At 47.4% G+C, this 23,138-nt stretch overlaps 1 protein-coding gene across 1 annotated transcript in view; it reads right to left on the bottom strand.

Moving 5' to 3' along the window:
• Nucleotides 1–18,759, bottom strand: part of LOC116662185 (translation initiation factor IF-2-like) — a 43,017-nt gene extending 24,258 nt beyond the window's left edge. Inside the window, exons 1-2 of the mRNA XM_032475629.1 lie at nucleotides 18,744–18,759; nucleotides 17,739–18,380 (exon numbers count right to left, since the gene is read on the bottom strand). Coding sequence (XP_032331520.1) covers nucleotides 17,739–18,380; nucleotides 18,744–18,759 — 658 coding nt within the window. The remainder of the gene's footprint in view (nucleotides 1–17,738; nucleotides 18,381–18,743) is intronic.
• Nucleotides 18,760–23,138: the final 4,379 nt, after the last annotated feature.

The following is a 23,138-nucleotide window of genomic DNA, read 5'->3' as shown; positions in this document are numbered from 1 at the left end:
AAGAGCCAGGAATGGGTTTTCCCCGAGGGCCTCTGGAGAAGACGGCGGCCCTCCTGACACAGGGAGACCCATCCCAGACTTCTGAGCCCCACAACTGTAAGATAATAAAGTTGAGCTGTGAGTCTGGGGTCATGTGTCCCAGGAATGATAGGAGACCAACATCATCAATTATAAGGTCAACTGGGACAACACACACGCCCTTCAGCCTCCCCAATAAGCCGTCTGTTGGAGGCATAAACACCACAGAAAGTTGCACCCATTGATAGTTTGACAAAAATCAGCCCCCACATTCTCCCACCTGACCCCAGGATGGTAACGATGGCCCCACACAGGCAGAAGGTTTGTAAATTCAGAAAAGTAAACAACTCAGCGATTCTGTGTCAGTCTAAGCTGGTATTGTGGCTTTGGGAGGCTGCAGAAAGCAGCTGAAGTCTGGCTGGTTGGAGCCCCACGACCTGCAAGCTGCTTTCCACCACCCCCTTGGGAAATACAGGTTTCCTGTGTCTCACCCAAGACAGGACCCTCTAAACCCCAAGCAAAAATGCAGCACAAAGTGGGTCAGCGGGTGCGGCTTTAATTGACCAGAACTGTTTTTTCCTATGTCGCTCTTTAGGAGAGAAGATGGAAGAACCAAAGAGAAAGAGAAGGAAGACGACAGTTTACGCCCAACTGGAAGCTGAACTGGAAAGCGTTCATTGGAAACATTGCTCAATTCATGAACCATTTTCCATCTCAACATAATCCAAGAAGGGCAGTTCTGGTTCACCCATCTTGGAACATTCTCCCACCTTGAGTCCCCACCCCCAGCCCCAAGCCCTCCATGATTTACCCAGAGGCTCCACAAAACGTTTACCCAGAAACTGGGATAGCACACACTACGACATGGAAGAACCTCAAAGCCGGGATGCTGAGGGAAAGGAGCTGGGCGGCCAAGGCCATGTATCGTGAGATCCACTTACAGGAAATGTCCAGAGACAAAGAAAGTACATCAGTGGTCACCAGGGGAAGGGGCAGTCATGGCTTAATGGGTAACGGGTTGCTTTTGGGGGTGATGACAAGGCTGTAGAATCAGTGATGATGGCTGCACAACTTTGTGAACATAGCAGGAAAAGTACTGAATTATACACTTTGGACAAGTGAGTTGCATGGGATGTAAGTTACATCTTGACAAGATGTAACAGAAGAGAAGGAGAGGAAGAAACAACTGGGATATTAGCCAACAATTACAAGTCAGTGCAAACTTTAAAACACGTAATCATCCTGCGGAGATGAGCTGACTTAAGGAGCCTGGAATCCTGCACCCCAGTCCCCCTCCAGAGTACAGATTCTGAAACGCAGGAGCACAGGTCAGTAGTGGACTGTGACCCAAGGTGGTTTGTGGAATGGATTCAGGAGCAAAGTGGGAAGACTTGGGGTTCGTGATCAGATTTAGGAAGATGTTTTTGCAAAAAGACTAGTCCTCAGTAATTTAAAGCACCGCTTTAAAATAAAAGTATGTCTCCTCAAAAATGAAAAAATAATTGTAACGAACGCACTGGCTCTGGCGGAGAACATCTACTGATAACTTCCGTCAGCTCCAAGTTCGCCAAATCAGACTAGACTCCTGAAAAGCATACTGGAAACAAAACACGTTTACTGTCTTGGGACTGGCCGCTTCTGGTGGGAGTGGTGAGGTGGAGGTTATTCCCTGTGAAAGGAAAGGCAGCCCTAAGGTTCCAGGGGACAGCATCACGGGGACCCCCGGCACAGGGCCTGGGCCCCGGCTCGCCTCACCAGGCATGGACCCTCTCCTCAGAAGGTGACCCCAGCAGGCTGCAGCAGCCAAGTGGGCACCAGTCAGATCCCGCAAGAGTCCAACTGGGTGGCATGGCCAGGTGTGGGGTGACAGAGGCGTGCCCACCCCACCCCCCACCCTGAGCTATTCCTGGTAATTGCCCCTTGATATGAGGATGCCGGAAGGAAAGACGTACACACTCAACCACACAAAAATGGGAAGCTGTGTGATTAACACCACGAGCAACATCACAAGACAAAGAACCGTCTGGGAGAGAAGTAATCTGGAAGAAGTTAAGAAAGGAGTAGCAGTCATAATCTAGAAAGACCTCTCAGGCAGAGTGCAGACCAGCATCTTTGGCATCAGCTGGGAACTTGCTGCAAATGCAGGGTCTTGGGCCCTGCCCAGATTTACTGACTAGAAATTCTGGGGATGTGGCCTGGCGATCTGCATTTTCACCACAGGCCTCTGGTGCATGATGAAGGGTGAGAACCACTGGTAGGGCCACACAAAATATTTACAGCAGCATTTTTCATAATAACCAAAAAAAGGGGAACAACCCAAATGTCCAACCACGGTTTTGCGTCCGTATCTAGTGGAATCCTACCCAGGTGTGAAAACGAGTGAATTAGTGACACAGGACACCACATGGATGACGCCCCGAATCATTAGGCAGAGTGGAAGAAAACAGGGAAAATAATGACTATGTATTGTGCGACTTCACTGATACAAAATTCTAGGACATGCAAAAGAACCTACCTAGTAATAGAAAGCGGATCAATGGTTGCCTGGTGGCGGGTGGAGGGAGGCAGAGAGAGATGACAGAAAGACACGTGGAAATTTGGAAGCGATGGAAATACGCGTTATCTTGAAATGCACGTGTCTGTGAAACCAGCACCACAATCGAGACAGAAAATGTATGAGAAAACTGACTAAAGTGCACACTTTCTACGTGCTGGGTTTACCGTACTTACATTGTACCTTAATAATGTTGTAAAAAGAAATGAAGCAGATGAAGCCAAGCAAGTGTAATATGATCCCATTTAGATAACAACACAAGGCTACACAGTTGTACGTGGACAGCAGAACATGCCAGAAACAGAATCTATGATGTCACACCAAGGGCTGTTAATATTGGTTATTCTGCGAGGGAGGAGGAAGTTACAACTCATTGCTTGAAGTCAGGGAGACTGGCGTGCCATTATGTAACACCCTGGAAAATGGCATGAGCTCAGGACAGGCAAAAGAAACAAAAGAATCAAGGAACAGGATCTGCTCAGAGAGGTCTTGCCCTTTGGAAGGCATGGAGGCAAAGCAGGCTGCAGGGAGTGTGGGGAGAAAGAGCCCCACCCCCACCCCCGACCAGCAGCGTACAAACCAGGGCTGCAGGGAGGAGGGGCGGCTCCCGTCCCACAGGCACAGTGAAGACAGGCTGGTGTGCAGGCTGGGGCCCAGGCAGGGGGCCTGAACGTCTGGAGGGACTCAAAGGCTGATCAGTCCAAGAAAACAATGAAGCAGGTTAGAGGGAAGAGTGTAGCCCTGGGTGCTGGCAGAGGACCAGCTATCATCACACTGTGTACATTCAGGGGAGCAACTGAAAACCCTACAGAAACCAACAGAAACCAAAACCAAGGGGCCCCTAAGCAGATGCACTAAAGCGTTAGGCTCCCAGCAGCCACCCCCACCCTGCTACCCCTCAGCCAGTCTAGAAACACTTTCCATGACAAGGTGAGTGCAGGAAGCAGCCCCTCCCATTACAGACACTCAGAGTTTTTAAGAGTCTTTATTCTGGGTCAGCATCCTTCTCTCTCCTTTCTCAGTTCTTGGGGGACCAGATAAGGATGAAATGTGATTCCCAGGTCAAAGCCAAGGGGTGGCCCCACATACTTCTACCTACATTGTCATTTCGCTGTTTATTTGTACATGAATACTTCTACTGGAATTTCTTTTCCCTCTAAAGTTGCATCCAAAAATCTTGCTTATCCTTTGCTTTAGAAAACTCCCTATTTCCCTGGAATGTATGACAAGACAGAAAGATATCTGAACTTCTTTTTTAAGTCTAATGGGGTTCTTACTTCTTCAGCTTTACCAAGTCTTCATTGAAATCTAAGTAGCTCATTTAAAACTATCACCAGAATCAAAGCTACTAAGGCAGGGTCCCTGCCCTCAGCACTACTGACCTGTTGGGCGGGGGAATTCTTTGTTGGCATGCGGGCTCCATCCTCTGCCTTACAGGGCGTTTGGCAGCACGCCTGGTGTCTACCCACTAGATGCCACGGCACCCCTCCCCATCTGTGACAACCAGAAAGGTCTCCAGACATTGTCCAGGGTCCCCTGGGAGCAAAACTGACGCTGGTGGAGGACCACTGGGCTAAGGTATATCCCAACCAAGACGGAACTCCGGTCAAAGCCTAACTCAGTGCCATGAAAGAAACGAGGAGGGGATTCTGAGATGAAAGACAGTGGGGGCACAAAGGGATGACCACCCTGTGGTTGCATCCTGGGTTGTCCAGGCACTGACCCAGCCCTGCAGGGGCAGCCCCTTCCCCAGACGCCTCGCCTGCCCAGTGCGGCCCTTCACGCACAATTCCCCACTGTTAACATGACCCTGTACGTGCGAGGAGCTCCTCCAGATTCTGAGCTAATTTCTTCCCACACAGTTCCACGCTGATGGTTCCATGGTGAGTGCTGGCAACCAATCCATCACGATCCTGATCTTATGGGGAAACTGAGGATCGATGTCTATTACCCACACCTTCCTCCCCTCCAACCTGTCTCTGGGCAGAGGTCGGGGAAGGTTCCTAAGTAGGCTCTCACCATGTGGCAAGCTCACCACACTCAGAGACTTGTTCTGAGCAAAGAGAAATCTACAGAGTCCCACTCCTGGGCATATATCCAGAGGGAGGTAACTCTAATTTGAAAAGATACATACACCCCAATGGTTATAGCAGCACTATTTACAATAGCCAAGGCATGAAACAACCTAAATGTCCATCAACAGATGACTGGATAAAGAAACTGGTGTATTTATACAATGGAATACTACTAAGCCATAAAAAATAATAAAATAATGCCACTTGCAGCAACATGGATGGATCTGGAGATCATCATTCTAAATGAAGTCAGTCAGAAAGAGAAAGAAAAATACCATATGACATCACTTATATGTGGACTCTAAAAAAGAAGACAAATTTATTTACAAAACAGAAACAGACTCACAGACATAGAAAACAAACTTATGGTTACCAGTGGGAGAAGGGGGTAGGAAGGGATAAATTGGGAGGTCGAGATTTGCAGATACTAATATATATCTATAATAGATAAACAACAAATTCATACTCTATACCACAGGGAACTATATTCAGTATCTTGTAACTTACAGTGGAAAAGAATATAAAAACGAATATATGTATGTTCACGTATGACTGAACTATTATGCTGTACACCAGAAATTGACACAGCATTGTAAACTGACTCTACTACAATAAAAAAATATATATATATATAAAGTTAAAGTAAAAAAAGAAATTGACAGACAGAAAGGAGCTTAGGAGCTGCCTGCAGCTGGGAGCTGGGTGTAGGAATTGATGGCAAGTGAACATGACTGATCTTATGAGGAAGAATGAAAAGGTTCAAAAGTCGGATGATAATGATGATGATGACTGCACTACTCAGTAAATTTACCAAAAATCACTGAATTGCACACTTAAAATGGGTGATTATTTCAACACCTTCACTGTGGTGTGGTTCCTTTACAGTAAACCACACATATTTTAGATGTACACTTTGATGAATTTTGATAATGTATACACCCATGAAACCACCACCACAATCAAGATAGCTAACATTTCCATCACTCCCCAAGAGGTGCAAATTTTGACTTCCCAATTTACCCCTTCCCACTGCCTCTACCCTCTGGTATTCATAAGTTTGTTCTCTATGTCTGTGAGTCTGTTTCTGTTTTGTAAATAAGTTCATTTGTGTCCTTTTTTTTAGATTCCATGTATACATGATTATCATATGGTATTTTTCTTTCTCTTTATGACTTACTTCACTTAGAATGACAAACTCCAGGTCCATCCATGTTGCTGCAAATGGCATTTAAAATGGGTGATTTTTATGATATGTAATCTATACCTCCAAAAATCAACTTGATCTTAAAGGGATTTAGAGTTCCATGTTAAATTAATCACCACAAGCAGCCATCTACAGCAATCCAAAGGCAAAGCAATCATCTATGGCAAACCCAGACAACACAAAGTCTCACATAGCTTGCAGAAGGAATGACAGCCCAACCCAAACCGACAATGTGCCCAACTCAATTCAACACGCTATACGAGCTATAGATGGCCAAACGCTACCAGCTGATCAACATGGAGAGAAATTCCACTTGGATGAACATCTGTGCTGCCAGAAACTCACACAGAAAAATACACGCTGTCCAAATACAGAACATTCAATGGAAAAGCAAACACGACAGGAAATTCGAGAAGGTTGAACATTTACTTTTAGATAGCATAGCAAACTATGAACCAAGCCCAAACTTCCCTTAAAGCAAACACTATGCAGAAAAGTGGGACCCCTAAAATACCCCTCTATTGTGCCAGGGACTGAGAAAATTAAAATTTACAAAGGACAGCCTAATCTCTGTGTTTTATGTTTAAACATGAACTGGGGAAAAGTGAAAACACACAGTCTCTGTTTTCAACTAGCTTCTCTGAAAATATGTCCAGGACAATCAAAAAATTACAAAATGGAACTGGAAACTTTCCAACTATTGGCTGTACTGACTGAGAGAAAAAGGAAATGCCTCCATGAGGAAATCTTACTGCATTCAGTTCAAGTATACTAATGTAATTAACTAGGGTTATATAATTTTGCTAACTTCAAATTTCCAATTATAAAGCTTCACATACAATTACTTAAACTACAACTGATTTTTATTTCTGTGGAAAAAATGAAGACAGCTAATTTGAACAACCCAGTCTTCCCAAAGGGAAGGAGTTGCTTTCCTCGATAGAAATTACGCAAAGGATAATTCACAATGCTACAAACTCATTTGTTTTTATATTTTCCCTTAAAGGTTAGCAGCCTCATAGATTCAGTGTCTCAGTGGCTTTTACCGTTTGGCCTTACTGTTCCCCTACCTTCCTGCTCCATACACCTACCCTTAAGTTCCCAGAAAGTATACACCCATCTCTGCACATTGTGAGTACACCAGGTATGTGTTTAGGAAATAAAACTAACTTCTGTGCCCGCTTCTGCAAAGAGTCCAAGGGTAGGGCTGTACTTGATACATCTCTGAAACAGTACTTGGGGTAATTTCGCTGACCAATAATCCAATGAAGAATTATTAGCAAATCATCCACCACAAAGACGGGAAAAGACTTGTCCAGAGTGGCAGTGATTCATTAGCGTCCGGCTGACCTGCTTGCAGTATGAAGTCAGGACCTGAACAAGATACAGAACCTTCCCAAAGACTCCCATTACAGCTAAATGTGCTTAAACGTATGGATCCCTGGAGAGCAGAGACAAAGGTGCATACCGTAGATGTTAGAAATTCTACTTCCCGTTTCTCCTCTCTTTGCAGTAGGTGCCTTCTGAATATTACCATTAAGAGAAGCAATCTGTTTTTTATCAAGCAGGAGATAAATACATCAGTTTACCAAAGGACAAATGAATGTCGACGTGGGTCCTGACAAGCGCTGACGACGCATGGCACCCGACGCCCTGACAGTTCGAGGACGTGACCAGGAACGTCAGCTGCAGGCTTCTGGGTGCCGGGTGCCTGTCCCCGCCTCCCTCTGTTCACGAGCTGCACTGCACACCCAGCATTCGCAAAGGGGAAAATGGACGCGACACCCCAAATCATACACAAAACCCGAAGCTAAAATATCCATCATTTCCAGTTAAACAAACAGGCTTGGTGGGGTAACCCCGGAGCTACTTACGGTTGATGTCTAGTCTCATGAAAACCAGACCTTCATCCATTCTCAGCAAATGAGCTCAGCCTGAGACCCTAAGCTCGGAGGTGAGTCCCATTTCTCACCTCCACAGCCCACCATGTGGCCTGAGTCGTGAATATAGTTTTTGTATTTATTGACTCTCTGTGACACCAGCAATATAGCATCAACTAAAACGACAGTTTTCTCTGTTAAAAAGCCTCTAACGTGAAATGCAAAAAAAATGATAACAATAATAAAACAAACATGATGGATGAAATATGTCCCTGGAAAAAGAAATAACAACAAATAAACAGGCAGCCTGAAGGCACCCAAGGACTTTCTCACAACCTAGTTCCAGCGCTATCTCATGCTACCATCTTTTCAAGTTTGAATCACTTATTCAACAAAAAGCCTGGTTTCTTGGGAGCCCCGAGGGCATCCATCAATGAAAGCAGCTGATTTATAAACAGAATTAAGTGATTATGAAAACACTGTGGCGTCATGAAATGCTTAAAAAGTACAGCATTGTTCCAAAGGTTCCTCGTGCACCTGCAACCGAGACACTGTCATCTGGTTCTGAAACACAAATATTTTTTCAGCTTTAAAAACATGCAAAATCCAGTAGATCCAAAATATGCACAGTACCCTGTCACTGTATGTTCTTTCCTCCCCAAATCACATCCTTAACACTGCATCCCCTGGAGCAATGTCCAATCTTTAAGCTGGCAGATCTCAGTCATTTAACACATATACGTGTACGTCCACACACACACACACACACACACACACACCCTATGGCAGCTGAAGACAGAGGGAAAGGGGAACACATATGTGTCCCACTTTATTCAAGGACTTCACTATCAACCTCTCTCATCACCTCTGGGGGCCTCTTCAGGATCTTTAAATGCTTTATTTTTCATTGCATATCCCTCTGGGTGAACACGTTTTAAGCACTAACCCCAACTCACGTAATATATTAACTATAGATAACACTCACCTAATGTTATATGCATTTTTCATAGACCACAAATAGACGTTTTGTAACTATTAAATTTAAAAAAAATAAATGGACAACTGAAGTTTCTTCTTGCACTCCAATAAAACTCACTGTGCACCTGCCAGAGGACATGAAATCCACTTGGAAGCCCACTTTGAAAATTAAAGCCTGGAACAAGGCATTTCTGTCCCCCTCTGCCCCCGCTAAACATGGAGACTCTTGGTTTCAAGCAAACATACTCAGAGGTCCAGAGGTCTGTGAAATTTATCAGAGTCCCATGAAATTTATCAGGCAAGTCTCATATCCACAGGTCTCTCCCATTGTTTTCATAAGGTCTCCAATAATTTCTGTCGTGCACTGGACACGTGAGATCATTAATTCTTATTTTCACCACCTTCTGAGCTGGGTACCCCTCCAACGCTATTCTCCTGGCTAGGCTTTTTGAAGAATTACACTATAGATCCTTGGAAAGGGTTGAACTTGGCATAGAAACATCGTCCATCTTAGAAATACAACCCTAATGTGGTATTTTTCCATAATCAAATTAGGAGTTAAACCAAAGCGTGTCTCCCAAGACTGACCTATGGCTGTCAGGGACTGGCAACCGTTGTTTTTAAGTTGATAAATGTGAATACTTACTTGAGTCTTTACCTACACAGGGCTGGCATTCAAGTTTCAAGGATTAAAATGCCTGATAAGATTCTGTTGGAAAAAGAGTCTAAGGCTGGGACCCAAGTTTAATCTGTCTCCCAAATGAACCAAATGGTAGAGACATCAATTCTCTGGTCAGCTGCTTTCTGAAATACAAACTAAAACTCGGCAACCATGTGGAACTGTGCAAATGCTGAGAATTACGTTTGCACAGTGGTGCTACAAATTTCTGCATCACATGAATTGGATAACTGTCCTCCACCCTCCTTTCTCACTCCTCATCTTCAATCGGATGTCAAGATAACAAGGGTACCTGGACCCTTGGCTAAGACTAAGAATTACCCTGCAAAGCACTAGAAACAGAAAGCACTGCTCAGTCACACACAGACTTTCTCCAGTTCTTAATCATGGTTCATGTGGTCTTACCAGAGTAAAGTATTTATTACTGATCAAAGAACTAAAATGGCAACACATACAGTATGCTTCTTTTACCCAAATTTCCATCTATGAAGAAGTTCAAACAAGCAGAAATGTTTGCAGAACTGGATGCAGGATGTTCACAGACTCTACAGCCGGATGGCAACAGGCAAGTCTCTAATAGTTACGCATCAAGCCATCCAACAAGGGGGACAGTGTCCCTCTAGCCTCACTGCAACATGGATGCATTTGGGGGTCCAGATCTCAGGAGGCGTGAGTCAACTGTTCAATATCCTGGCAAGAGGTAAGCTGATCAGCCTGGAGGGGAGGGGGGAGGGGTAGTGGCGGCCCTCAACTCCCCAGCCTCTGTATTCCACCTGGGAGTTAGCGGCAAGTGTTCCAGAAAGGAAAGTGCTCAGGGCTGGCTATCTGGGGTCACATTCTGAGTTCCAGGCTCAAGAGAAGTAAGCAGAGAACACTCATGTTTTCTTTTAAGCATTCCAGCTACATCTACCATGCTAGGAAAAATAGACAGGAATTCAAGGCAGACACTCTCTTGAAGAATAAACACTGTGAATTTTGCCATGAGCATTGTTTGTGCTTATTTTACAGGGTCTCCTGAGACTGGGAAACCACAACAATCATAAGAATTACTCGGAGGCACTCAACAGCCCAAAGTGTCTTCTGAATTGCTGGGTTTTTGTTTTTTTTTTAAGTAAAATATGCAACTGACTTACCAATGTTAAGTAGAATATTGCTTATTTTAATCATGGGTAAACGACAGTCAAAGCACGGGACATAGTTTACCCAAACTTTCAGTTAATATAAAACCACTGAATTTCTTAACCTACAAAAGTCTTAAAAAAAAAAAAAAAGCCTACCCAACATTTCAGTAGTGTCCCTTTACATGATTAAAATCCACACACGAGAAGCATGGGAGGCCTCAAGATCAGCTCATGAAGCCTTTGACTCTACGTGTGAGGACACACACAGGTCCGACAAGTTTACACGCGCCGACAGAACACCCAAGGCAGGAGGTAAGTGGCCAAAATGCCACATCAGGGATTCTCCAAAAAACGTGCCATTTCTTATTAGATTGCAAATAGTGAAATTACGACCCAAGGTAAAATGTAAGTTAACAACCACACAGAAATACAGATACCAGAATTTGTTTTATTTCTAGAACAAACTAATGTGGCAAACACAACAGGATATTTTCACCCTGCTTTACGGTCACATTATTACCCTACAGAGAAAACCTCGCCTCTTGTGTGTCCTGTTTTTGAAACTAAAGACAACTTCAACCTACTGCAGTATTTTACATTTTAAATGTCTTTCCATAGTAACAGAAACCATCTCTGAAAGTGCACCCCAAAATGCCTCATCTCAACTAATTAGACAGCAAGAATGAACCAGCATTGAAGAAGAGCAAGACTTAGGCAGCTCCAGCAAGACACCTGGTATTTTCTCACTGTGGCTTCAAACAAACAGTAAGAAGCTATATGTTTGCTTTTTCCTTGCTTTTGATAATATCCACGGCGCAAAATCATTCTGAGGAAAGCACACTGGGCCAACTGTGCTGAAGTATAAAACTCATGTGTCAAGGGAGGTGCTGAAAGGGTGGAGGGATTCTCCATGAGGCACCTCATCCTGAGATAAAATGTGATTACCAAGACCAGGAAGCAGGCGCCCGGGTTGGGGGCTGGGGGCTCGGGGAGAGGGAGCACCATGGACACCTCTGGGGTAATGGAATCCAGCTGTCCTCTATCCTGCGTACTGGTGGTGGTTATAGACATTTAAGCACGTGCTTAATTCATAATTTATGTACAGTAATTCAGAAAACAGAGAGTCTCTCTATATATACACGTTATATATACTATATACACATACATACATGCATAAAGCGTCTGTGTGCATGTATGCCAGCCCTGAAATTTAACTTAAGGGGAAAAAAGATAAGGCAAGCAAGCGATTGCTGGAGACCCCCCTAACTGATAAAGATATATTACTATTATCTGTGTATATTTCCACACCAAATTCCCACCTTCAGAGTAGAGGAAAACATAAGCACGCAGGGCTCCAAGCATGATACTAATCCTCTCTCCTCTAACACAGTAAGCCTGAGAAATAAATACGTTTCCTTTGCTCTCTCAGTGAGAAAACTAACACCTGAGAAGGTAACTGATTTGTCCAAAGACGCAGTCAGTGCATGGTGGGCTGGCTGCCAAGTTGACACAGCCGTGTCAACTGCCCCCTGACCACCAGGAGCCCAAGAGGCCCCTGCCCAGGCTGGGCTTGGCGGGGTGGTCACGCAACAGGGGGCTCAGGAGGACCAGATTTGGGTGCCAAAGGGGCCAATCCTTGGAAGAGGGCCCCGACCAGGAAAATGCAGCTTCGTGCCCAGCTGCCGCCAGCCGTTCACAGTCGTAGGAAGGGACCGAGACCTAAGCAGCACCCAAGAGTCCTGCAAGAAGCAAACACCCTACACACTGATTTGCCCTCGCCCTCCTGAGCACCCTGCATGGTGTTGGAGTCTCCCCCAATCCAGGGTAACCAACATCTCGCTGGGCACAGAAAAGGTCCGAAAACATCAGACGGGCTGGGTTTTCTCCTGATAAATACCCAAGTCCCAAGAAACTGACCCAAAGTGAGACCGGCTAAATCTGCAATGACGTCAGCAACACCAACAGGAAGAAGCAGAAGCAGGGGTACTGGTACAGGGAGGGGGAGCATGGTTCTCTAACATACTTGGGTTGAGGAAGAGCTTCAGCAACTAGCAGCCGCCCCTCCCCCAACACCTCCAGCAGTGCTGCCCCTGTTAGTCTGTGTTCCTCAAAGCCCATGCACTTCCCACCTCCTCCTTTCCCTTCTCCTGTGAGTGCCTATGTCGTCACTTACTGCCTAAGGTATCCCAAATTAGCCTCCCAGGGAAGGGGGGGAGGAGCCCTAAGAACCACAGAACTGGGTATGTATCTTTCCTTGCCATCCACCTGCCCGTGGACCTCGCTCCAAACTGGACTGTAGAGTTGATGGTACACTTCAGGTTTGGTGTCTCCACCTTTGCACCACCGGCATTTGGGGTGGGGGCTGTCCTGTGCACCATGGGATGTTTAAGCAGCATCCATGGACCCATCAGATGCCAGGAACCCCACCATCCCCCTCCCCCGACTTGTGACAACCACAAATGTCTCCAGACATTGCCAAATGCCCCTAGACAGCAGGGGGCAAAACTGGCCTGAGAACCATGAGTCAACTCCAAGATTCTAGCATTCAGTGGTGAAAATACGGTTTCAATAAACAACTGCCTTTCCTACCCCCGTCTCTGAACACTTCCCTTTCTCTTGACCCTGCATGTCATGTTCCATCTCCACCTCTCTGCTCCCATCTGCCACGAACAAGCCAAGCCATGAAAATGGTACCAGACTTCCTTTGTAAGATAAAAATATTCTCTCCTCTGTTTTCAAGTTTAAACTGGCTCCAATTTAATTTTCCAATGGTTTTCAGGTCACATCTGCAGTCTTCAGTCAGGCAGTGGATTCGCAATAAATATTTGATCGCGGTGATGATACACAGAACGGCTTCGCAGGAGGCTGCCACTGGGTGGACACAACCACCTTCCGTCAAGTTCCTGGCTCCCTGGTCAGTAAGACACCCAGGAAACAAATTCCTTAATGACTGTATTTTCCCCTTGAGGTTTTAAACTCATTTCCTCAGAGCAGGCTCTCATTCCCTTTATAAACATGTTGACTCTGTTTGTCTCTTCCCACATCCAGCTTTTATTTTGGTTTTGTTGGGCCTCGTTCTGACAATGTGGCCAGGGTCATCCATTTGGTAGGCCGAGCCTCACAGAAAGGATGGAGCGGAAGGGCCAAGGAGGGCAAGACCCAAGGAGAGGGTTCACATCCAGCCTCCACTCAAAGGGCCAGTTACTTTCCGTCACGCTAAAAATAGTTACGGGAAAAAAAGTTTATCTTTCCTACTTAAAAAAAATGTTTACAAAATGACTTTAGTCTTACTTCCTGATTGAAACTATTTTTTAAATGTCTTGGGTGATGAAAGATTAACAACTTATTGGATGTTACTTTTTTTTTAGGGAGAAAAAGGGGGCAAATGCAAGGTATGGGGACACCATGCCTAGGACAGTCTCGGGGCATCATCGGGCAGAACAAGAATGCTTGTGGTGGAGCCCTGGAAATGCCATGTGCGTGGAGCCCCAGACTCTGACCCAGGCACAAAGCTGGGAGAGGGGGCTGCCACAGGATCGGGGTAAGGGGTCCTCCTCCTCCCCTACAGGTATCTGAGAGAGGATGTGACTTCCTGCCGCTCAGGACCCATGGGAGATGACTTTTCTGGGCCTGGCCTCCCTCTGCAGGGACCCATTTCCCACCTCTGTAAGAGAATCGTGACTAGGGCAGGTGTCCCAAAGGCCGACAGGTAACAGCAGTCCTGAGAGAGACCAGGAGTGAGGACGAGGGGCAGAAGGGATCTGGAAGTCAGCTCTCTGACAGGCGCGAAGTCAGGTTTTTACCCATCCTCATTTACAAATAAAATTTCTATTCTGTTGCTATAAAAAATACAGAAGACTATGCAAAGAACACCTCAACGAAGTAATAAAAATAACATCCTGACTCAGGGACCGGTGTACCAGAAATGGCTAGCACCTAGCTCCTTTTTAAAAAATACTTTGACTATTGTGAAGTCTCACTTTATTGGAAGGATTTCTTATCAGCCTTTTAATTAGAGGAGTTCAATCTCAAGAGATTAAACCTTAATACTGAGGACATAAACTTGATGGGGAGAGAACCTACGTTGCCCATAGCAGGGGTTTACACACGGCCTACATCTCAATTATGCACATGGAGCCTCACTGATGGCAAGACCTTGGGCTCCCCACCATCCCAAGGTATGTTCACTGCAACACATTCAGGCAGGCAACGTGGGGACTGGCTACACCATTTTTCAGATGGAAAACTAAGGCACAGAGACACTAAATGCCTATGTCCAAGGTTAAACACTGCGTAAGACTCTGGGTTGACTTCTGGTTTTCTCATTCAAAAGTGATCCAAACCACGTGAATATAAAACCACAGTCGTCAATCTCACTGAAATTGACTGAAATCACTTTCCTAAACTGCTGGCTGAAATGGGTCTTTCCTTCAAAGATCTACCTGTAAAATATTTAAAACTCTTATAGCCTCTCCCCTTTCCCCACAAAAAGCAGACTAACTCTCTTTACTGTTTTCTTTATCAATCCTTGCAGTTACTACAGAGTATCACCCTCCTTAGTACTTTCTGCAAGTTCTCCGCTGTCCAAGATGGTAGCCATGAGCTACAATCAACTATTGAGTATGTGAATTATGGGTAGAGCACAGAAAGAACAGAATAGGTAATTTCAGTAACAACAGAATTGTTACTGAATTTATATTAACTTGAATCTAAATATGCACATGTGGCCTGTGGTTACCTACTGGACAACTGAGCTACAGTCGGAAACAATCCCTCTGCTGTGGTGGATGTTTCATGATTTCTGTTGAGATTTGTCTAAATGTACATGCAGATTTCAACGCAGATTCTGGAGTTGGAGGGCGGGGAGTGGGGAAGAGAGACAGTTTGTGTGTGTGTGTAATTTAATGACCTTGTCTCCAAATGGGAAAATTCACACTTTGTAGACAGGAAGGCAAAATAACACCAAGCTTAAGAGGGGCTTTGGGATTAGACAGTCCTCCCTATATCATATATTAGCAAGTCAGTGTCCTCTGCAGCAGAACGGAAGTAACTGCTGCACACAGGGCGTTAAGTGCCTGTAAAATCCTCACTGCACGGCACTCAAGTAATGTATGGACAATTATTCTATTTGCACGATAGCAACAAATTCAATTTACAGGCTCCATAATTTTCAAAAAACTTATACATACATTTCTGCTTTCTGTCCTTGCACCACCCAGTGAGTATCACGATTTCAGTTCCTCTTTTTTATTTTTACACATATAGGAAAATGACTCAGAAAAGTTGCAGGACTTCAAGGTCAACAGTAGAGCAGAACAGGGTGGGCCTTTCACTAGTTCAGGCCAAATGGGGACAAAGGCTGCTTTTCTAGCCAAGCATTAAGTGTCCCAGGAGTTGGACTCAGGGGCTCTATTCCCCTTTTTGCTGGCTAGCACGGAAACCCTCCTAACAGCCCACCCAGGCAGACCTTGATGCCATCACACACATAAGAAAACTGAAGCTTCCCACAGTTAAAGGTGAGATTCGAGACCAACTAGGACACCCCGCTCTCAATTAGAACACCCAAACTTTCAGGAGGGGTGAGGTCTGGGAGATTTAAGGATGATCCTGTGAAATTTAAATGGGGGTGCTGACAATTCCGGGACTGACCAAGCTCTTGGATAAAAGCCAACCTCAGGAGCTCCAGTGACACACACCCTGCTGTGCCCACCAACAAATAAAACACAGTCTCCATTTTTGTCCCACAGGTGTGTGTTCACTTAAGGTCTGGAATACCCTTAAGGGGCTATTTTAATAAGTGGGTCAAGTGATGAACTTCAGCTTTTAGTCCTGGATTAGTTACCTAGATGGGTGCTTTTCTACAAAAATCAGCAGTACATTTGAGGTATTACCATCCTTTAAAATACGAGCGTCATCTTCACGTCTCAATTGTTCCACAATCAACATTCCTCCGCCCCCAACGCGTCTTTTCTAGGAATGACTGACTGCAAACTTTTCATAAAATTTTCAAGGACCAGTTGCTACCCCGAGGCCACCATTCAGGACCTTCGCGGGGCGCTCCCCTCCCCCTCCCAGACTGCAGTCCCGCCCCTTCCCTTCCAGGTTAACCCAGGGGCTCGGGAGGCGCGTCAGAAAAACATCCAGAAGTCAGGTCAAGCCACATGTGACAACGCAAAGCAGAAGCAGTTGCATATGGAATGGGGGTGGGTTTTTTGTTTCTTTTGGGGTTCTGCTCTACAACATCACCAACAGGGGAAAAAAAAAAAACCTCCGACTTTAACAACTTTGTGAAATTTCCAGTGCCGCTGCCTTGGAGAATGCGAGGCCGGGCAATGAGAGAGCCCGGGCCGGGCCTGACCGCGCACGGGCGACACACGTGAAGTCCAGGCCCTATCCCAGCGCCGGCGGGCCTCTAGCGACCCCCAACTGTCACAGCTCCAGCGTCCTGCGACTCCCGCAGGCGCGCCCCCACCCCGTTCTGAGCACCGACCCGGGTTGGGAAGGTCCCCCTGAGGAGCAGGGCCTGGGACACGGATCTAGGGGGCAACCCTCCTGCGAGCCTGGGAGCAACAGGTCTGCAGCCTCCCCAGGCCACGCTCTGCAGCCCCTGCCTGGCCAAGGGCTCCTCCCACCCGCCTTAGTCGCCCTCAGCCTGCTCCCCTCGCTCCGGCCGGGGGACTCCCGACTTCCTTGACAGTTTCTGCGCCTCGGAAACTGAGCCGCCGCGGCCCACGCCGCCTCGCCCGCCACTCACTGAGCTGCGCGCCGCCGCGCTTCCACCCGGTCCCGGGCGGGCCGGCCCGCGCCCAGGGATGAATGGGGCTCCCCTCCCCCACGGGGATCCCGCGGCAGCGCAGGTTCGCGCAGCCAGCCCCAGGATCCGCAGACAAAGGGGCATCGGGGGACAAGTCGAGCGCTTCCCCAAACTTACCGCCCGCCTCCCCCTCCCCAAAACAAAGGAGCCCCCTAGCCGCCGCTCGTCCCCGACTCGCCGGCACTTTGGGGTGCGGCCACATCGGGGTATTGTTCAGCCTGCAGGGAGCGCGCCGCACCCCAGCCCGAGCCCCGGGGACAGTTGGGGACCTGCCCCTCCAGAGCCCCGGAGGCGGGCGGAGCGTGCTGGCGCTCCCGGCCGCCGGCCTGCCCGCGAGCGGGGAGGGAATCGCCGGCCCCCGCGCCGTAGAAGTTTGCGCCCACCCCGCCCGGCCGGCCAAGCCCCGCGCACTCACCTCGCCACGAGCAGCGCAACTTGTGGCGGCGCCGCCACTCCGAGCTTTCCTCCGGCCGGCCGTCGCCGAGCCCGGGCCGTGCCACGGCCGAGGAGGGCCCGGCGCCCGGAGCAGCCGCGTGCCGCCCCCGGGCCGCCCCCGCCCCGCCGCCTCCGAGTCCCCGAGAGGCGCGGGCACTGGAAAGTTTCGGGTGCCGAATGGCGGCCGAGGGCGCTGCGGCGGCGGCGGCGGGGCGGGGGCGCTGGCGGCTCCTCGCTCCCGAGTGCGGAGGGGGGGCTGGGGCGGGAGCAGCGGCGGCGGCGGCGGCGGCGGCGGCGGGAGAGGGCGGGACGGCGGGAGGGACCGGCACGGGCAGTGACCTCCGGGGGAGCGGCCGCCAGCGCGCCGACCCCGGCCGGGAGGACTGCCAGCGGGGCCGCCTTCGCCGCCCAGGCCCGCCCTTCCCCCACGGCCCCCAGCCCGCACCCTCCCCCACGATCGGGGGAGGGGAGCCCGCGTCCCCCCGTCCCTCCCCCACGCCCTGGGGGGCCGCGTCCCAAGCCAGCCCCTCCTCCAAAGAGGGTAAGGACACCAGGCCTGCCCTTCCCCCACGGCGAAGGGGGTGAGAGTCCGCGCCCCAACACAGACCCTCCCCCACGGCATCTAGGGAAGACCCGTGTCCCAGTCCTTCCCTACCCCACAGTGGGGGACCTGCGATGCTACACTGTCCCTCACCCCAGTTCTCCCCTCCACACCACGGAGGGGGAATGGGTGAGGAGAACCCGGGCCTCTCCTTACTAGCTCCGCACCCTGTCCCTTCCCCGTGGCCTCCACGGGGGCAGAAGGAAACGCAAGCCCACCCCAGCCCCAGTCCCAAACCCAACCTTTCTCTTACTGCCAGGAGGGGACAAGAACCCGGACCACCACCCCTGCGGTTTCTAAGGGGAAAGGAAACCGGGCCACTGCTTTGTTACCCTCCCCCACCTCAAAGAAGCCGCCCAGTGCCCTAACAGAACACCCTGCAACCTGCTCCAGAGTTCATCTCCCTCAAAATCGGCGGCAGAGAGGATACCCCAGTGGTCTCTTCCCCTTCCCAAAAAGTGGAGGCTCAGGTGGAACCTTGACCTTTGCAAAATCCCTCCGGAGAAGTGCCAAAAATGCTTGGGGAGACAGACTGGGGTGGAGGCCAGGAGCTGGGGTGTGAGCCTGGGAGTTGGAGGTGGGGGAGTCTTGGGCCCTAGGGCCTTCTCACCCCACCCCTACCCCTACCCCTACCCACAGGCTTCAGACCTTGGGCTTTTGCAAAGTGTTTTATGTTGCAATGGCTCACTCGGCCCAGCCCTGGCGAACCGAAATCCCCAGCTCTTCCTCCCCTCCCAGTGTGGTGACAACTGCCCACCACTCACGGCCTTAATTCCCTTAAACAAATATCCGCACCCACCCCGCCTCGCCCCCAGCAACTTTGGTGTCTGCTTTGTTGACTATTTTAAAATAAGTTTGCCCTTCCCTTTGGTGTACAATGAGCTTCGCCCTAACAGCCCAGTACACTCAGCATTTTACACTGTAACCTCACTTGCTCCTTTCTGGGACACTGGAGCATTTGTTGTACTGGTTATAGGGGGAGGGGGCCCCAAGGTGAGTTTTTAAAGGGCTGGTCCTCCATCAAAAAGGTAGACTAAAAATTACCCTGCCAAATATTGCTGTAAAACGTCAATGAGGTAAAACGACTGTTGCTGCACCATTATTAGAGCACATCAATAAAAAATACACACTTACACAGTCTCCATAATTGTGAATCAGCAGAATAGATTGTGTCTTATTTTGTATCAGTTGCCATTCAAGGCCCCCCAAAAGGGCGTGGTGGGGCCTTCCCTTGAGCCTACCCGTCGTTGCTCCCGGGCTCCCTGGGCTTGGGAGGACTGATGTTGAGGTATTACATGCAATCGAAAAACCAAGGGTGCAACAGAAAACCAGAGCGAGCTCCTTCCTGATGCAACCCTGCCCTGGTTACACGTGCTTCCCTTCCCCCACCGCCTGGTGGTGGGAGCGCTGCGTTTTTTCCGCCTGTAGGGTCACATTGTGGTTGATTGATTCTCCTTTCGCCTTGCTCAGTCATTCAGATTTGGAAAGTAAATAACAAGTTGACATCATTACAGCTCTCGGCTTTACGGGGACGCGGCCCTCGGCTACCGCACACTCTCGAGTAGCCGCGCAACCAAACCGCCTCTCTGGCTTGCCAGCCCTGCTTGTCGTTAGCTGCTTGGAAATTCCGAACTGAACGTGATGAAAAGGCCTCTTTGTATGTTTTGATTTCTTGGCAGATGCCAATCACTTAAAGTATGGGAAAGTGGTGGAAATCCTCACTCCAAACTACGACCCAGTATGACCAGTTTTTACAGCTGGTCTTCCATAACTAACAATGAATGCAAGGGAGCTCAGAATCCATCTTGCCTGTTTGATCTTGTCTGCATAATCCGAACGGTCTTCTTGCAAGTAAGGAGTCAGACGCTTTTAACAGAGACTCCTAGGAGCCCCCAGGGACTTTGTAAGACCTCAGACAGGAAAAGAGAGCCCCTACTTTATTATAAGAACACTGAAATTCCTCTTTCTGAATGCTAGATGGGTGGTAGGTAAGTGGTAAATTAGACTATTTTATTTAATCTGTTTTGCAGATTTTTCAAATGGTGGGAGAAAAGGAGGGGAGAAATCCCATTAAAGTAGAGCAGGAAAGGAGCCAGTACATTCAGACGAAAGTATAAAGGCTAACATGGAGGCCATGGGCAGCAAGGATTTCCACAGGTGCACAACATCTTTATTCTAAACAATTATTTTTGGCTGCTGACTGGAGAGAGCTGGAATTCAGGAATCTGATTACAACAAATGCTATCAGTATTCCCCCTAAAGAGTAGCCAAGTTTTTAATTAAAAGGCAGCAGGAACCCACACAAATATATGCAATTAATATTTGACAAGAAAGTAAAGGTATTTCAACAGAGAAAGAATATCTTTTGTAACCAGTGGTGTTGGAACAACTGGACATCCATCTACAAAACAAACAAAAAAATTAATCTAGCCCAGACCTTACACTTTTCACAGAAAGTAACTTAAAATTGATCATAGGCCCAAATGTAAAAGACAAAAACATAAAACTCCTAGAAGATAATGGAGGAGAAAATCTAGATGACATTAGGTTTCTGCAATCAGTTTTTCTATACAACATCCAAAACATGATCCGTGAAAAAAAAAATTGATGCTTTGGACTTCATCAAAATTTAAAACTCTGCTCTGCAAAAGATACTATTAAGGGAGCGAAAAGACAAGCTACAGACTGGGAGATAATATTCGCAAAATCCATATTTGACGAAGGGATGTATCCAAAATATGCAAAGAACTCTCAAAACTCAGTAACAAGAAAACAATCTGAAATAAAAATGGATCTGGAAAAAGAAAATCTCACCAGAGATAGAAAATGGCAAATAAGTATATGAAAAGATGCTGACTGTCTATATCACCAAGAAATTGCACATTAAGACAAAATGCCACTACACATTTATTAAAATGACCAAAAAAAAAAAAGAAGAAGAAGAAGAAGAATATCATATGCTAACAGGACACAAAGCAACAGGAATTCTCTTCACACACTGCTGGTGGGACTGCAAAAGGTTAAGACCACTTTGGAAGACAATTTGGCAATTTCTTACAAAGCTAAACATAGTCTTACCATACAATCTAGCAACTATGCTCCTAGGTAGTTTACTCAATTAAGTTGAAGACCTATGTCTATACAGAAACCTATACAGGAATGTTTAGAGCTTTACTCATAATCACCACACACTGAAGGCAACCAAGATGTTCCTCGGTAGGTGGAAGGATAAGTAAACTGTGGCCCATCCATACAACAGAGTATTATTCAGCAACAAAAAGAAATGAACTCTCAAGCCCTGAAAAGATATGGAAGAACCTTAAATGCATATCCCTAAGTGACAGAAGCCCATCTGAAAAGGGTACATACAGTATGAGTCCAACTCTATGACATTCTAGAAAAGGCAAAACTGAACAGATAGTGGTTGCAGGGGTTCTGGGGATGGGAGATGGATGAATGGAGGATCACGAGGGGTCTTCAGGGGAGTGAAATTCTTCTGTATGAGATGTAATGGTGGATACATGACATTTTGCATTTGTCCAAACAGGCAGAACTGTACTGTACAACACCAGGAGTGAACCCCAATGTAAACTGTGAATTTTATCAATATTGATTCAAGCATTGTAACAAATGTACCACCCTTACAGGAAAGATGTTAACACTGAAAACTGGGTGCCAGGAGCACAAATGGGAACTCCCTGTGCTATGTGCTGAATTGTTCTGTACGTCTAAAACTGTTCTTTAAAAAATAATCTATTTGCTTTTTAAAGACAGTAGGAAAAGGCATTAAACGTCTCATGAGAATTATTGCCCAGTTTTCACTGAATCCAATATCTAATTTCACCCAGGCCCAGCTGATTCTCAAAGGCTCCTACATATAGGCCGATAATTGCTTGCATGACCAGCCTACTCAGAGAGGCCTGAGATCCCAGGATTGACGTGCCAGATGCCACAGTGACCTCTCGTGATGTGCGGAGAGCATGTCTCAGCTTTGAGGAAGCCACCACTGTGAGCTTCCCTCATGAAACAAAGAGGAGGGGAGTGTTGCCAACTTCACTTAGAAACCTCTGGCCGTGCTTTGTTCTCGGGGCTTGGTTCTCATTTCCTTAGGGAGACTGGAACCGAAACCACAAAGGGAGCTGGTTGTGCAAGGTGGTAGCACATGGACATACTTAGAGAAGTAAATGGGGCAGGAGGCCAGGAAGGTCCAACACCTGCCATAGATGTGAGGGGAAGTGGGTGATGGCCCCTTCTGCTTCCTTGGGCCTGGGTAGGCAGCCAATCTTTTTTTTTAAAGGATGGTGTATGGGATGAAATGTGTACCCGGCCCCCTGAATTCATATGTTGAAGTCCTAACCCCCAATACCTTAGCATGTGACTGTTACTTGGAGAGACAGATAAATTTAAAGTAACAGATAAATTAAATGCAGTCATCAGGTGACCCAATCTGACTGGTGTCCTTATAAGAAGAAGAGATTAGGACACAGGCATGCACAGAGGGAAGACTCAAGGAGATGGCCGTCCACAAGCCAAGGAGAGGGGACTGGAGAGAAACCAGCCCTGCCAGCACTTTGACCTCCAACTCCCAGCCTCCAGGACTATGAGAAAATAAATTTCTGTTGTTTAAACCACCAAGCCTGTGGTGCTTTGTTGTGGCAGCCAGAGCGGACTAAAGCATGTCAGTTTTTTATCCTTTTTTTTTTTTTTTCCATTTGAAATGTCACATTCAGTTCACATTCTTTGAATACTGAAAACACCTTGCATTTGGCATGAGGGTGT

The sequence above is a fragment of the Camelus ferus genome, chromosome X (assembly GCF_009834535.1).
Source record: "Camelus ferus isolate YT-003-E chromosome X, BCGSAC_Cfer_1.0, whole genome shotgun sequence".
NCBI lineage: Eukaryota > Metazoa > Chordata > Mammalia > Artiodactyla > Camelidae > Camelus > Camelus ferus.
Note: the sequence above shows the minus strand (reverse complement) of the source record. Positions and strands in the feature narration are given on the sequence as shown.